The 16965-nt window shown below is 37.8% G+C and overlaps 1 protein-coding gene across 1 annotated transcript in view; it reads right to left on the bottom strand.

Annotated features, from left to right (window-relative positions):
• The window catches only part of FMN1 (formin 1), a 145923-nt gene that overhangs the window by 40644 nt on the left and 88314 nt on the right, over positions 1 to 16965 (bottom strand). The window contains exons 11-12 of the mRNA XM_063117745.1: positions 12002 to 12061; positions 8806 to 8926 (exon numbers count right to left, since the gene is read on the bottom strand). Coding sequence (XP_062973815.1) covers positions 8806 to 8926; positions 12002 to 12061 — 181 coding nt within the window. The remainder of the gene's footprint in view (positions 1 to 8805; positions 8927 to 12001; positions 12062 to 16965) is intronic.

Genomic DNA, 16965 nt, shown 5'->3' with positions numbered 1-16965 from the left:
ATTAACAGTTTGTCACTCTCTACAGAGTTAATGCAGTATTTGGCTCAACTTCTTTTTTTAAAAGAAAAAAAAATCCCAAACAAACTAAAATATTTACAAAGCTGAGTGTCTCTCCCTAAATGGCTGTTGGGCAATAGCCTTTTAAAACTCCACAGACACTTGTAAATCTGTCCAAAGAATCATTACATATAAACAAACCTTCATGTAAGGAGTGCTGCAATGTCAATCAGGCAGGAGTTGGTATTCTTAAGCATCATTTTTAAAGTAAATGTAAAACTAGAAATAGTTCACTGTTGATAAGAGTGAATTGCTGAACAAATACTAGGACCTACCAGTAGCCCTTATGGGAATCATCCTGACAGTGAACCCAAGTATTTAACAGCATGGACCCCAGTAAACCTGTCACTGATACTATCCCTCATGAAATATACTCCAGTGAAAGTTTCTAACAGGCACTGCTGTTTGTGTATCTCCTAATGTCTGCTCAGAGTCTGACAGATACTATCATCACAGGGCCAATAAAGACATGCTTATTTCATAGTCCATTTGAAACCATGTGCCTCCTCCTTAAAATTTAATATAATTTTAAAACGAAAAGAAATTTTTGAATTATTTTCTAAAAAATTCAGATTGAAGTTTAGGGACAAGAAAAAAATGGGCAACAACTTACACTATGATTACTAGAATTAATTGGATTAAAATTCTAAGTTTTATGAATTTGTGCAAATGTTTTAAAAATACCTAGAAGTAATACACAATTGCCCTGAACAAAAGTTATGATGCAGACATGCATGAAGGCCTTCATGTACATAAGCACAGGAAAAAGATGGGGAAGGAGATGGTAGAGTAGATGGGTCTTTCATTTGATCCATTAAGGGTTCAAAGTAAAGTAAAAGAAAAAAAAGCGTAAAATAAGGAGCTTTGTCTTAGAGAAACAGACAAAGCAATTTGACATCTACAGTTTTACAAACCACCTTAAACCGTCATACACTGAAGCTTCCCCAAAATAAATCAAACTGGAAGTAAGCACAACAAAACAAAGCAAAACCGCTAGAAAAGTTAAATATTTTTTATACCATAGCAACTCATCTAACATTCTGGACAGTGTATTAGATTTAAAACTGTTGTTTAGATTTAGCAAATGTTGCAGGGAGAAATGGATAACATAGCAATTATAAACTAAACTACCAGTAAGGAGTCCTTTACTTAAGTCATTCATAGTTTAATATTAACTAGAAAAATCCTTACCAATGTACTGGTCTAGGAACAGTGTCTATAATTAGAGATGAAATTTACATCATCATCCTCTTGACCCTATTCCATTTCTCCTTGGTGCTCTATCCCCCCCACTCCTTTCTGTATTTTTCCAGCACTGACGTTGTTACATACTGTCATAGGAAGCTTTCCCACTAAGCCCTTCCTGTTTCAAGTCATTGCTTCTCTCTGAGTAAAAGTAGGAGCTGGGAATTTAGAAAACCTCTCATTCACTTTTCGATTTCCTTACAAGACACTGATGTAACGATAAGCCACAGTTTATTGTTACATGCATGAGTCTCAGACGTGTGCTCTCTCCCACCTCTTCTTTGCCAGCCACAAGGACATCAGAAACATTCAATTTTTCAAGTAACTGCAGTTTGTCGTTATGTTGAAAACAGGAACTGAGGTTAATATTTACTATGGTTACATAGTACAAACAAGCCAGGATCATTGATCATGGTTTGAAGGTAGATTGTTTGGACAAACTATAGTTAAAACCAATCACAGTTTGTCTGGACTCGGATCGATAAAAAAAAAATTGAAAATAGAAGCAAATGCTTCTGATCTAATCCATGTGGGTGCTACAGTTTATAGGGTCTTGTGGGAATACATCTATTGTTGGAAAAATGATGCTTTGACCTGTCCCCCTCCCTTTTTGCTCTATAAATCTTCATGTTAAACTTACCTATTACCATACCTTCAGGTAGGTAGTCAGATGTCTACTAATGAAAATTAAGACTATATAGGTCTTCAACACTCATTCAAATGAATATCCAAGGATGATAATTAGAAAAAAATGAGACTTAATCGATTCAAATTTAAGCATTTAATGGTGTACCTTTAATTCCACTTATTACGATGGGATATGGGTACACCCAACTTTTTTTGCTTTGCACCTAAAAAGTGTTACCATTAAATCTTGTGTCCAATTGATTAAACAGGGCGCTCTGACACAAACTCCAACACTACAGTTACAAGAACCCTTAAACAATGGCATCTCAACGTGTTATTAGTTTTGAGTGTCAAATTCTGTAATTATTTTTTAAAATATAGTGTTGTGAAATGAATGTGTTTGTTATCACTTTAAAGCCCTACATGGTTTGGGTCCAAGCTACCTGCAGGATCGCCTTCTCCCGTACAATCCGCCCCGCACACTCAGGTCTTCCCCGGGAAGAATTTACTCCAGCCAACAAAAACAAGGCTGACAACTATTACTCAAAGGACCTTTTCTTCTGCCGCTCCCAGTTTGTGGAATGGCTTGCCAGGAGAGATTCATCAACTTAATAGTCTTCCGGAATTTAAGAAAGCCATAAAGACTGATCTCTTCCGGCAGGCCTACCCACTTGAATTTTAAATTTGCCTTTTAATGATGTGCTGCTTTTAGTGATGTATTGGTTTTAAATGTTTTAATTAGTTTTATGATGTTTGCATTTGTGTTGTGCCCCGCCTCAATCCAGAGGGAGAGGCGGGTGATGATGATGATGATGTCTGTTTGCTTAGGTTGTTAGGAATTCCTTATCACAGGGGTGAGCAACCTGTGATCCTCCAGATGCTTTGGCCTACAACTCCCATCAGCTAGCTTGTGAGGGATGATAGGGGATGGAGGCAAAAACATATGGAGAGCCACAAGTTGTTCACCTCTGCCGTAGACCCTTAACAGCCTTAGAGCTTTCTTTTGTAGTTTGCTACTCCAGTGGCTCACTTTCAGGAAAGCAAGGGTGCTTTCAGATTAATTTCCTGAAGGATGGCCTGTTCTGGTTCATTTGCCACTAATGTATAAAGTTCTTGACTATACAAGTTCTTCAAACTTTACAATGTGATCTAAACATTTTAAAATAATTTCACCTGGCATATAATCTTTTTAAAAAGTTTAGTTGACACTAGATGTTTAAAATCCCAAGTGAAAGAATCCAAGTAAAGTGAATGGAACGTGATATGTCTCTGTCAAAAGGATGAAAATATCAGCAGTCCTGACCATGTTTGAACTCTTGGTTCCGTAGAGTCTAGGAATTTAAAACTGGAGACTTAGAGCACAGAGTCATTTAACTCTGGCATGAAGAGTTGATTTGGATTCTTAGCTTATACCTTTTGTTTTATCTAAAAGAAAAATAATATCTTAAAAACATCATTCTGAGTATATCTGAGAGTTGGCTGCACCAGTGGCTTTCTGTCATAATTTTTGTGTTTGCTTAACTGATGTGAAAAAGCCATTAGAAGAAATAACTGTATTTCCTTACTGGAATATGAGAACATCAACCATTTTAAAAGCATTGTCTCATGTCATGCATGGATATTTGTTTTCCCTGGTCACCGAAACTACCTCTACCATTTAAAAGATCAATACTTATTTGAATATCCACGGTAATGGATAAGGACAGTTTCAAATATTTTCAAATGCTCCCAAATAGCATTTAATGGGCCTGTTCAGATGACACTTCAGGGACTGTGGTTAGTGAAACTGTGGTTCTCTGGGGTTAGTACTAACCACAAGCCATGCTGTCGCAAACAACACTTTAAGCCATGATTAGAGCCACTAACCCTGCTGCAGATGGTCTGACTGGGGTTAGAAAGTGACCAGGGTTTAGAACAATACATTTCACAAGACACCATAAACTCTGCTGCTTAGTCAAAAGCCTTAACCAGCAAGGTTTAAGGAGTCTTCTGAACAGGACCACCAAATTAATATCCAAATAATAATATGAAAAAATGGTAAACTCTTAAACGTTATTAAAACTAAAAACAACCACCTTCACAGCGCTATCATATTGTATTTATATATCTGTAACACAAGCAACACAAATTAACACTGTCAAAATCATGCATATATGAAAGGCTGTCCTTGCCTGGATCACTGCCCTTATGCTTTTCGCAACACTATTTTTTAAAATCACATCTGTTTCAGCTTTAGGCTTTCACTTGTATTTTGCCAGCAGCCACAGCTTTTTAATGGCTACCATAAACTACAGAGGCTCATCAGATCTTTTGTGTATGTACTAAAACAATATCCTCTTCAATTAAAACATTTAATGTCGAATCGTCTGTAATGTTATTCCAAAAAAGACATATTTGAAGCAAAAAGACTTCCAATTTACTACGAATTGCCATTCTCAGAGGTGACCAGAGAACAGTCTTCAACTCCAAGATAGTGGCCTCTCGTGGTGGAAGGCAGGGTCAATTTCTGACTTCACCAGGTGGAGAAGTATCCTGCCATAATAGTAATAATATATTTCTTACCCGCCTCTCCACTTGGATCGAGGCGGGGAACCATCCCAAAAGGAACCTGGGAAAAGCTATGAAAGAGCTATGGTAACATGATAGAACATAGTGAAGAGAACAGCTCATTCCAGTGAACCCTTCACAGAAGAGACTATTTCTCCCACACATACTTAAAAGTGCATCTAAACCAAAAGACAGGCGAAATAAGGCACGCTTGTGACTGGCCACTCAGGGAAGTTTGTGTCTCCTTTTGATGATGTTATCAACCTGCATGTCTCCTGTGCCTTCCCCCAATAATATTATTCTAAAAAAGCAACAACCCTGGATATCCTGATACTTCTGAAATATTGCAGGATTTCTTATGTATGCAGCCAAAATTGCATTACAAAGCACCCACTAAGAGGGGGCTGTTCCATGAGCACCGACAGGTGGAGAAGTTTTCAATTATAGACCACATGGTCACCCCCTTCTTCCCTTGTAATGCAGTCCAATACAACTGCATAAGAGAAGCAGGCAGCAAAGCTGCGGTATCTAAAAAAGCCCTCAGTCACATTGGTAAACTGCTCTGCGGCCACATGCAAGAACAGGAATTTTTGCTAAGTGAAAATTTCCCCTATCTTTTTGAGGTGGTCAGAGGGCAGACTTCAGCTCTAAGTTGTATAAATGAAGTATCATCCTCCTGTGTAGGCCTTTACAGTTTATGGCTGTACCTCAAGGTGTCAATACTTCCTGACACATCCTTCTCCCATATACCACCTCCACAAATGTGTAGCCTTGTTTTCCGACAAATTGCCAGCAAGAGGGGGTGGGGAGATCCTGATCTGGATAAGAACCCTAACAGGGGATAAGGGCCTACCACTGTGGTCCTGATCCAGATGGAGTGGCGGGCACACCTGCAATCTGTATTGCCATACAAAAGTCCCGTACAAAAGACCCTTTTGGCAATGCCAATTGCAGGTGCAGAGCATTGGGACCACAGTGGAGAACAAAAGGTTAAAGCCCCTATCCTCTCCCTAAATCCCTAATCTGGAGCAGGGAAGCCACACCAACAATTTGTGAAAATCAACACTGCACTTCAGGGCAGGGCTATATGATTAAAGGCACAGGTAGTTTGGCCCTGACACCTATGTGACTGTTCTATGGATCTAGAAAAGCCCCAAAAGTCTGCTTAGGCAACATTCTCCTGAGTCAATAAAAACACCCAAGGTTGTATAGTGTATTATTATGCAACATGCAAAACCTTCTGTCTAAATTTTCTATAGCTTAGTACTATTCCAGGCCTGAATAAATAGCTCCCAACATTTTAAAGGGTTCCTACCAGATCTAAACTACCCACATTTATTTGTGATATGTCCATTTGTGCAAAATAACCTGAGCACGATCTCCTGTCTCCATTCCTCTGTTGTTGGAAGTTCTTATTTATTTATTTATTTATTTATTTATTTATTTATTGCATTTTTATACTGCCCAATAGCTGAAGCTCTCTGGGCGGTTCACAAAAATTAACTCTTGCTGTTTCTAGTAACATTAACTAGCAACCAATATATATAAAGTGAGTAATGTATTTCCTACAGTTTTACAATCTTGTTTCCTTCGTATAACATCCTTAACATTCCCTAATAATGTAGCAATTGGATCCAGAGGAAGTTCACATACAGTTATTTCTTTAATATCTTATATAACCTCTTTCCAGAAGTATACTGTATTAACACTTGGCCTCAAAATGTGCTTAAAATCCCTGCCATTCTTACTATACCTCTATCAATTCACTTGTTTAGTTCCATACATCTTTGGTAGTCTTGTTTGTGTACCAGTTATATAATTTATTTAAAAATTCTGTTGCTGCAATATCTATTGAATATCAACACCCCTCTACACAAATTAAATTCTACTGACAATAATTCATACTAACATGAAACAGTTGCCCCTCTTCTGCTAATATTGTCATTATACTGTATGTTTGAAACTCAGGGACTATTTTATATATTTTAGACACAAGGCCTTCCTGAGGTTCTTCAAATTTTGTATGTGGACTAAATATGTCAGAACGCCCAGTCAAGGATAACTGTAGAACATACTTTATTTCCTTGTGTGACCTTCCAAATAATTGTTGGGGTCCACATCCATTCTACATGACTCTAGCAGTTAGAGGGATCGCTATCTGTTGTTTTTCAACCTTTCAGGTTTTAATCAGCTTCTCTCCAGATATTTCTAATGAATGACTTAAAGCTGTCAAAAGTACAGTGTACTAATATCTTACAATATATTTAATGAGCCTCTTTCAGAATTCAAATCCTCAGTCTTTGAAAAGAATAACCATACCAACTGGGAATCTGAAACAGGTTCTATCTTTTCAGTACCCAACCGATGGCTTCCAACATTGTCAGGTTTCTGATGAATCTTTGTCCTGTTTCCTCTCATTGCCAAGGCCCATCCCATTGAGATTGTCTACAACAGTTAGGAGTCTGTGATGGATTCTCCCCACTTGTGGCTGAAGTGCTGGAGGTGATCCAAGATGCTGCCATGAGGAGGTATTGACTGAAGATTGATCAAGATTCCGTTTTGGAAAGCCTACATAAGCAGCCATTCCCAAACTGAGACAATTATGTAATGCACAGGGACTGTGAGTGACTTGCCTCATTATATCTAATGCCTGAACTGGACTATAGTTGCCTGGGAATCTCGGCAAGAGTAGAAACCATTTAAGTCTTTCTAGAAGAGCTGCTGCTAGATGAAGATGATCAATCCCTCCTGCACCTATTGAGCTGCTACTGTGCTTAGACTTGTGGACTTATCTGTGACTAGTTCCTCTAGGGATGGTGACCTGCTCCCTACCCCAATACTTCATATTACAGCATGAAGTATTTTGTAGGATGAACACAATAAAGGTATGAGAAATTTATGTTCTATGCAAAGCGAAATAACTTGAATTCTAGAGGAATGTTTGCAGAACCCCCCCTCAATATTCTGTGAAATAATCAGTTGAAAGAAAAAGAAAACTGTACAAACTAGTCAGTATCACGTTTTTTTAAAAAAATAAAATTAAATCTGAACTACAGTAAAAACTGTTCTACATTTTTATGTCTCCATTTTGGAACTATCATTGAAATCATAAGCATGTCAGAGTCTTGACGCACAGCCAGCAAGAATTAAATGTATGGCACCAGGACTATACATTTGAAAAATAGAAGATCAAACACAGATCACATTTCAGCACAAACTAGCACAAGACAGGGCAGGCCAAGGGTTTTACAAAGCCAGGAGATGAGAGGAGATAGAGCATTCATATATGCCAAGGCTGAATAAATAACAACTGATACTTCCTTACCACTGTTGACCTTTGAAACTTTCTTTAAGGTGACTACAAGCTAATTCATCCATATCTAACTGTAAGAATAAATTATTTTGTGATGACTTTAATTGTTTACCCTGAAAAGAACCATCTTATTCAACTCTGAATATAAAAGAAAAGTTCTCTTTTAGAAAGGACAGAAAGACCAGTGACTGTTATAGAGTTATTATTCTTCATTCTTAAAGCTGTATTTTTAACCATTTTATGACTGGTTAAATTCATTAAATTTTGCTGATCTGATATTTGAAATATCAGTGAAAACTTTAGTTTTGAGTGGCTCCATTCATCATAGCAGAAAAACATCTAGATCTAAAATTCTCATTTCCTTTGTTGGAAAATGATGTGATACAACTTATTTGATCTACAAGTAAGGGCCCTGCACATGCAGCTGATGCGTCTGTTGAAGTTTTTTCTGAAGTAGTTTTGCCAAAGGGTCAAGCCAGTTTAAAAGGAAGCTTAGCTCTTTGGGAATGGATTTTCCCTCTGATCTACAAGCACTTTCTTTATTTTGTGTGTGGCAAAAATGCTTGTTTTATTCTAAATTACAATTAACCTACAAAGTTCTTGTCAGATTTCTTTAACTAGTGTTACAAAAATATAGAGACAAATATATACGTCACTGGCCTCGCCCATTTGCAAAGATGAACACAGCGTCCCAGAAAAAATAGAAGAAATTTTCTCAGAACTCACAGACATTTCCTGAAGATTTACTTTGGCACTGTAGAACTGAAGTTCATATTAAGATACATATTTGTGGCTGAATTTGTTTTAATCTTTCTAAACAGAAATACCTTTGACTTTGTTGACAGGATCAGGACAAATGTACTAACTTAAGCAATGAGAATGCAATCTGAAACCCATTTACTTGAAAGGAAGCTACAAAGAATTCATGAGGAGTTACACACAGTTAAACATGCAGAGGATATGGCTGCTCAAAGCCTTAAAAGAAGATTTTAAAACGGAGACCCATTCTTATTTACCTTCTAGATCTCTCTTCAGTTTTCTTAAGTCTTTTATTATGTCTTCAAACTTAACTTGTGAAGCCTGGAAGAAATCCTGTGGTTCTGGTAGTGGAAACACACTCTTGTCTGTTCCTGCTTCCTAAACAAGACAGGTTAAAACCAGTAACTTTAAAAGTGCCAGATTTCCCACCAAAACAAATTAATGTTCCCTCAACTATAACTATTAATAAAAAATACAAGATCACAAATGTATTTCTTCCAAAGGGTTATCCAACGGAATGACCTAGTGTAACACTTGTCATTTCCATCAGGGATCCAGGCAATATGAATCACATGAACAATAATTGTATTTTATAAATATTGTTTATTTATTACTTATTTATATTTGTTGTACCATTCTATCCCAAGGATTAAGAATAGTTAAAACACTTAAAATGGAAATATATAAAAGCAACATTAGTTATAAGATTCATGCTATCTTAAAAATATTACCCATCTTAAAAATATTACTTGGTAGTCCAACACAAGAGAAATTCCCCAAATTAGTACAGTACAAAGAGAGTCCATAGATATTTAGAAATAAACAAAAAACCAACAGATTTTAAACTACGCATGGTCCATTATAAGCAGAGGTACCATTTCTGATAACAATGGGGGGGGTGATTAGGAGAAAGTTTTAAGGCCTTTGCCAGGATATATTCAAGACTGAGGCTGCACACTTGCATCAGGTTTTACTTTAGTCCGTACATGTATAGGATATCAATCTTAACAACAAAAGGCAAAAGGGCCTTCTCTGCTGTGGCACCCCGGCTGTGGAATGAGCTCCCTAAGGAGGTTCGCTTGGCACCTACATTATATGCTTTTAGACGCCACGTGAAGACCTTTTTATTCTCCCAGCATTTTAACAGTCTATAAATAAATTTTAACTTGGTGTTTTAAATTTGTAATTTTGCATTGCTGCTGTTTTTATCTGGTTGAGCTTTTATATTGTATTTTATAGTATGGTTTTATACTGTTGTTTTATACTTTGAATGTTTTTAATTTTTGTGAACCGCCCAGAGAGCTCCAGCTATTGGGCGGTATAGAAATGTAATAAATAAATAAATAATTTATGTGTGTTTTAAAACAAAGGTCATGGTGGGTTGTTTGTTTTTGTTTTTAAAAATACAATACAATACAATACAAATGGCACAAGAACTATGGTAATGTGATCAATAAATAAAATTTAAAAAATAAGCCCCCTTTTTTAGGGAAAGGCACATGGGTCACTGGCATGCAGACTTAATTATTTAGAGAAGACCTATCAATCAATGGGACTTAACTTGAGTGACTAACTTAAGCTCCATTGATTTCAATACATCTATTCTAAGTACGTCTAAGTCTGGATACAAGCCACAGTATAAAGCCATGTTTAGGTTCTCCTGAGGTATAATCAGATGCCATCTGACAATCATACTGCATCCGCCTCTCTCCCTAAATGGTGCTCCTGTCATCAAGGGATGTTTTACCTACAAGGTAAAATCTTTGGACAAAAGAATCAATTTTTTTTAACATGCTATGGAGATGACCAGCCTCCATGAGGTTGCAGCCAGCTGCTAACATTCCAAACTATGTCTATCACCACCTCTCAGTCCACCCCCAACTCCTAATTGAGAGGAACTCTCAAGAATTTCAGGTTAATTTTCAGCATGTGAGTGGCACAATTGTCAATTACTTCCTAGTCACCACTGGGATCCAAATATATCCAGTTCCGTTGATTAACACAATTCTCCTGATAAAGGGCCATCTGGATCTTAAAACATGACATCTTTCACTGATTTCTTAATAAATATGTATTTGCACTCTTCTACAGACTTTTATTCCATTTAGCAAAGCTATCCAAGGTGCAAAATCCTACCCCAAACCAGAATTTGTATGCCACCTTTCAAAACAAAAGTTTTCTCAAGGTAGCTTACAACTAAGAACTTCATTATTGGGCCCTATCTATTAAAATATATCATAAAAACCATTTTAAACTAATATCTAAAAACATGTAACTTGAAAAAGCACCATAAAATAATTCCTAATCAGACCAGTAAAAACCACATTTGAAAGCAGAGAGTGTCAATTAACAGCAGCATTCATCCAAGTGGCAGATTGCAGATTACACACCAACTTCCTCCCCTTTCTTGAATAGTTAAGAGGAAAAATAAATTATTGCTGACAGATGCAGCTGATGTCTTAACATTTGTTCCAAGATAATACAGCCACCCCCCCCCCAAAAAAAAGCTCAAAGGAAAGACTATGTGATGTGCAAATGGTGTTTTAATATCTGGGGTTGTGGAGGATAACAGCCCAAATGATTTTCAAGTTTAACCCTCTGGGAAGAAAGTACCATCTTTAGATTTCAGGAAGATAAAACAGAACAAGGGGAAAACATTCATTTATGGAATACCTAAAAGTAATAGCAGAATACATAGATTGCTGCCAGGAGAACCCTAACTGAAGGAAACACACGGTTATGATTTTAAGGCTGAGCAGTAATCCAGGAGAGTATTCAAAGGTCAAAGTTGAAAAGAGAGAAGAGTAATTATGATTGATGGTCTATGTTCCAACTATTATTGTATGTTTATTAACTTATTTCAAATATTTTTCCTATGATCCATAACTTAGCATGCATGAGTTTCTCATTCTCTTCTGTGAAAAGCAAAACCTTAACAAGCACAATCCACCGTAGAGTTAAATCCACTTAAATCCATTGTTTTCGATGGGCTTAGATGTTCTCAATTAAATGTCGGGCATGCATGAAAGGGCTTTCTCCTGTGCTACCACCAAACTATGGAATGTGCTCTCTCAAGAACTACGATTAGCCTCCACTCTCTTGGTCTTTAGAAAGGGTATAAAGATGTCTCTTTTCAATTCAGCCTTTCAAAATGTGTAGTTTTAATATTTTGATGTTTTTAATGTTCCTATTTTTTATTGTTTTATTATTTTAAATTGTTGTACAACACTTTGATGTCTTTTTAGCAGATAAGGTGGTATATTAATGTTAACAATAAGCAAACAATATGCTGGTTTGTTGCCTCGTGTACGTCCCATTATTTTTCCTTATTGGAAATGGGAAGCTATCTGTGAAAAGAACTCCACAGATTCCTTGGACCATAGGTAATAATTTCTTTAAATACTTAACTAGCATTGTACACAGTACAACAGGCAATGCAACAAAATGACTTACCTTGTCACAATGGCGTAGGTAATATATCACAACATAATCCACAAGACTGATACCAGTACCCTAAAGGGGTGGGTGAGAGAAAAATGCCAAACAGGATTGAAAAATATCATGAGGGAGGCAATGAAAATATTTAAAAGAAAGTAACACAGTTTAAAACAAATATGCAAACATTGTTTCCGTTTATAGATGATATCATTATTATTTAAAATTATTTAAACTATTTCTAGACCACCTTTCAGGGCAAAAGCCCTCTCAAGGCAGTTTGCAATTCACACTTACCAAATCATATTAATAAAATAAAAGTTGTGAGAATTATGCAAGCATAACACTGTCCATTCAACACTGACTAGCAATTTGCGGTTTTACTATATTTACAATCTATCCTGTCTCCATGAATGCAGGATGTGTAATAAACTCACAAAAACAACAATTGCCTCTTAAAATAGTGAATATAGAATCATAAATGAATCTATATTAAAATGACTTCTTATCACCATAAAACTGCCTCCTGACTAGCAAGAATGACTTGGACACTGACTCAGAGGAAGAGGAGCTAACTGCATCAGTAGCACCACCCACAGAAATGCCAGATCTGGACCCTGGTACTGAGTACAGGTCCAGCAACAAAGGACCACCAGGAACTGAGACTCCAAGCCAGAATCCTACCAAGAAACCAGGATCCTTGCCCCCAAAAGCATTGTGCCTCAAATCTACTCAGCAGATGTGTTCACCATGTGCCTGGTGATGGAGACATAACAGAATGCCAGGCTGTAGGCTGTTCTGCCCCTTTAAGGATGTCCATTTTCCAGCAACAGGGTGGAGCCTGCGAGGGGAAGTCACACTGAAGGACTATATAAGACAGGGATGGGGAACCTTTTTCAGCCTGAGGGGCTGTATTCACTCATAGCTAACCTTCTGGTGTCCATTCACATATAACATTCATATAATATATCCATTATCACACACACAACATGAACCAGTTCTCTCTCTCTCTCTCTCTCTCTCTCTCTCACCCCCCCCCACACCCCCACCCTGTAGCAATCATAGAATCATAGAATAGCAGAGTTGGAAGGGGCCTAAAGGCCATCGAGTCCAACCCCCTGCTCAATGCAGGAATTGGAGCCAATAAGAGGCTTTTAGCCATTGGAGCCAATAAGAGGCTTTTAGCCATTGGAGCCAATAAGAGGCTTTTAGCCTGCTCAACTGCCATGTGGAAGAGGATGACCTTTATGGAGATCTCAGTATGCAGGGAGGAGAAGGTTAAGCCTGTCCCCACTCTTCCAAAAATCATCTCCTCTGTGCGGAAAGTAGGCTTTTCAAAGCTCCCTGCACCCCCTAAGAAATCTCTCTCATGCCGCAATTAGGGTTGTTGTGTGGCGGTTGGGCCAGGAAAAGAGGCCAAGGGCTGGATGGGCAGGCCTCACCAGCCAGAGCTGACCCACAAGCCAAAGGCCCCTCACTCCAGATAAATATAAGAGCTCTGTCTGCAACCAGCAGTTGTCAGAACAAAGTTGTCTCTTTCTGTGGACCTGTCCAGGGTACTGAAGGATGCAGTCCAGGGGTCATTCCAGACTTACTTTCTGATCAGTGGCCACTAAGTGAATGGGTACAAGCTCTTTCCCTGTCAGACTCCTGATCCAGTTACATGCTCCAAATGCCTATATGACCCACTTCCTCCATAATCCATTGTGAATTCATCCTTGCCAGGACTGGACACCTAATGGTAGGCTCCTATACTATACCAGTTTATTTACATATCATCAATGGGACATGGGAGTTGATCATGTGCAAATTATTATTATTATTATTTATTTATATAGCACCATCAATGTACATGGTGCTGTACAGAGTAAAACAGTAAATAGCAAGACTCTGCCGCATAGGCTTACAATCTAATAAAATCATAGTAAAACAATAAGGAGGGGAAGAGAATGCCAACAGGTACAGGGAAGGGTAAGCAGGCACAGGGTAGGGAAAAACTAACAGTAGAAAGTAACAGTAGAAGTCTGCACAACATCAAGTTTTAAAAGCTTTAGGAAAAAGAAAAGTTTTTAGTTGAGCTTTAAAAGCTGTGGTTGAACTTGTAGTTCTCAAATGTTCTGGAAGAGCGTTCCAGGCGTAAGGGGCAGCAGACGAAAATGGACGAAGCCGAGCAAGGGAAGTAGAGGCCCTTGGGCAGGCGAGAAACATGGCATCAGAGGAGCGAAGAGCACGAGCGGGGCAATAGTGTGAGATGAGAGAGGAGAGATAGGAAGGAGCTAGACCGTGAAAAGCTTTGAAGGTTAACAGGAGAAGTTTATATTGGATTCTGAAGTGAATTGGAAGCCAATGAAGAGATTTCAGAAGCGGATGGCTTTGTGGTAGCACCGAAGCCCCAATCCTCCCTACAGGATGAAGAGCAACGGCCTGAGTCTATGATCCAGTCCTGAAGTTCTTAGACACCCTAGTCACAAAAGACAAAAATAGCAACTAGTTTGCTTGAAGTAGAAATAGTGTGGGAGAAACCATCAGCACTCTTGTCTCCAGTTCATAATGCATTAGCTCAGCTTCCTCCAGCCTGGTCCCCTCCAAATATTTTATTCATTATACCGCCCAAAAGCCAAAGCTATCTGGGCGGTTCACAACAAATTTGGACTACAACTCCCAGAAATCCTGATAATTGGCTATGCTGGCTAAGGGAAGTTGAAGTCCAAAACATTTACCAGCACTGGGGTGTGGAAGGGTGCATTAGTTTCAAAAGTGAAATTGGAATTCACTAGAAGAGGAGAGGAGTGAGGGAATAAACACTTTACTGGAAAAGAACTCTATAGGGTCTGCCGACCCTATGCTGTCTACGACCTAGATAGATGAAATAGTGAGCCATCCTATGTGATAATTACAAATAGAGATGGACAGTGTTCTTCTAAGCATTTTATACAGTCATTTAGGTTATTTAACTAACACAGATTGCAGTAAAAAGCAAGCATTTTCTATGATATAAAATACATTGTTCATAATCTTGCACTATTTGATGTTGGCCCACTATGTGGGTTACTGAATCAGTTTAGTCAAGCTTAAACCGTGCTTTAGGTATGAAATCACTTGTTACAGGAAATTATTAAATAGCAAAAAGAAAAAGACATTGAAGTGTATTATATGTGGAATGCCTTTGAAGTGTGCATTTGCTCTTGAGCAGCATACCAAAAGTTACCAGGAGAGGATTTAGCTATGCAACATACATCAAGAAAATGTATTAAATTCAGAGTCCATGAACACATTTCAATTTGAACTTTATTGACACTGTGTAGCAGCAAAATTGCTAACTATATGTACATGCCATCATTACAAAAAACAAAAACAATCCCCCATGGTAATTGGACTAGCTGCCTAAAATGGATTTTTAAAAAATCAAACTCATAGGCTTCAGTCTACTACACACTTACCTCAGATTAATTTCCATTGAACTCAACAGGACTTACTTTTGAATAGTAGAGGACTGTGCTCTTAATTTATTATTTAGCACTTCTTTTGCAGTAAACCTCACTAATATATGTTGGTTGGGTGTTTGTATTATTATTAAAGTAATGGTGCCATTACAAGCCCTCAAAGCTGAGTGGGCTTATCTTTTCAAAAAATAACCACCTTTCACAAATGTCTAGGCTTTCTATATTTGCTGCTGCAATTATTCCCTTGAACCAAACTAGATCCACCTATGAATGAAAGTGCTCCTTCCATTCACAAGTGGGACAGAGTTCCAACAGAGGATTCTACTGGAAGAAAAGGAGGGAAGAGACCATTTTTGTTTATTCCCCCTCTCTCTGCATCTCCCACCCCACCCACTGTTTCCAATGGTCCGGTCCTAACAAGCCTCTGGAGCAGATTTTTGGAAGGTCAAAGAGCTGCTAGCGGAACCAGTGAAAGATGCTTCTGTCTGCTTCTTCTGCTGGAAGCATCCTCTGAGCAGAACTTTGTTCAGATGATGCTTCTGCCAGCAGGAGCAAACTCAAGATCCTAGTCATTATTCATAGTAGCCATGCTAATTGCCAGTTTTTTTAAAAAAATAGTAAAATATATGAACCCGAAGAACAATGAGCAAAAGAAAAGTAGCTGATAGCACTCATCTATAAATGTTTCCACAAGACGCAAGACCTTGTGTAACAGTTCATGAAGTAGTATAATATGTAGTTCCTATAGCTAAGAAATTGAGCAAGAGCAGAAGTTACCTTCCAAGGGCAGAATAGCAACTTTGGATTCAAGCCACTGCTTAGTAAATAATGTACTGTGTACAAATTCCAATGGACAAATTGCATGTTACACAAAAGCAAAATTGCAGAACAGCAAATCAGCCATGCTTCTGAAATCCCAAATCTAAAAAGATCTGAAGGAATTGTAAGTTTTTTAAAAAAAATCAACAACACGTATCCATTTTATTTGCTCACCTCACTGGTGACAGGCCCTTATTACTTGTCTGTTAACTTTGGCTTGGATTTAGAGATGTGGACTGTCTTGATGCTAGGATATATTGGCCCAGTTCACATGTAATGAGAAGCCACAAGGGTGAATTTCCCCATGGGGTCTCTTGTTGTGGCCACCATTTTGAATATTTAGGGTGTGGCAAGAGTGTGCTGTAGCTTCTTGTTTCATGTGAACCTGATGAGGTAGTAGTAGTAATTTATTAATGCTTAGGCCATTCGCATACCAAATAAATACAGTATGAAGGGACAGCAATATTAAAATACTACATATAATCACATATAGGTCTTACATAATAAAAGGATAAAATTCAATACAATTAAAAACATAGATTACATTTATTTATTTATTTATTTATTTATTTATTATTTTGTTTTTATACTGCTCAATAGCCGAAGCTCTCTAGGCAGTTCACAAAAATTAGGAAAAAAACTTGTAGTTAAATAAGAGCATCTCCAGAATAGTCAACTGCGATCTCAGAAATAAGTCTTGCTCAAATTTTCATTGCTGCC

Source organism: Elgaria multicarinata, chromosome 2 (assembly GCF_023053635.1).
Source record: "Elgaria multicarinata webbii isolate HBS135686 ecotype San Diego chromosome 2, rElgMul1.1.pri, whole genome shotgun sequence".
Lineage (NCBI taxonomy): Eukaryota > Metazoa > Chordata > Lepidosauria > Squamata > Anguidae > Elgaria > Elgaria multicarinata.
This window is presented reverse-complemented; position numbering and strand designations above follow the sequence as displayed.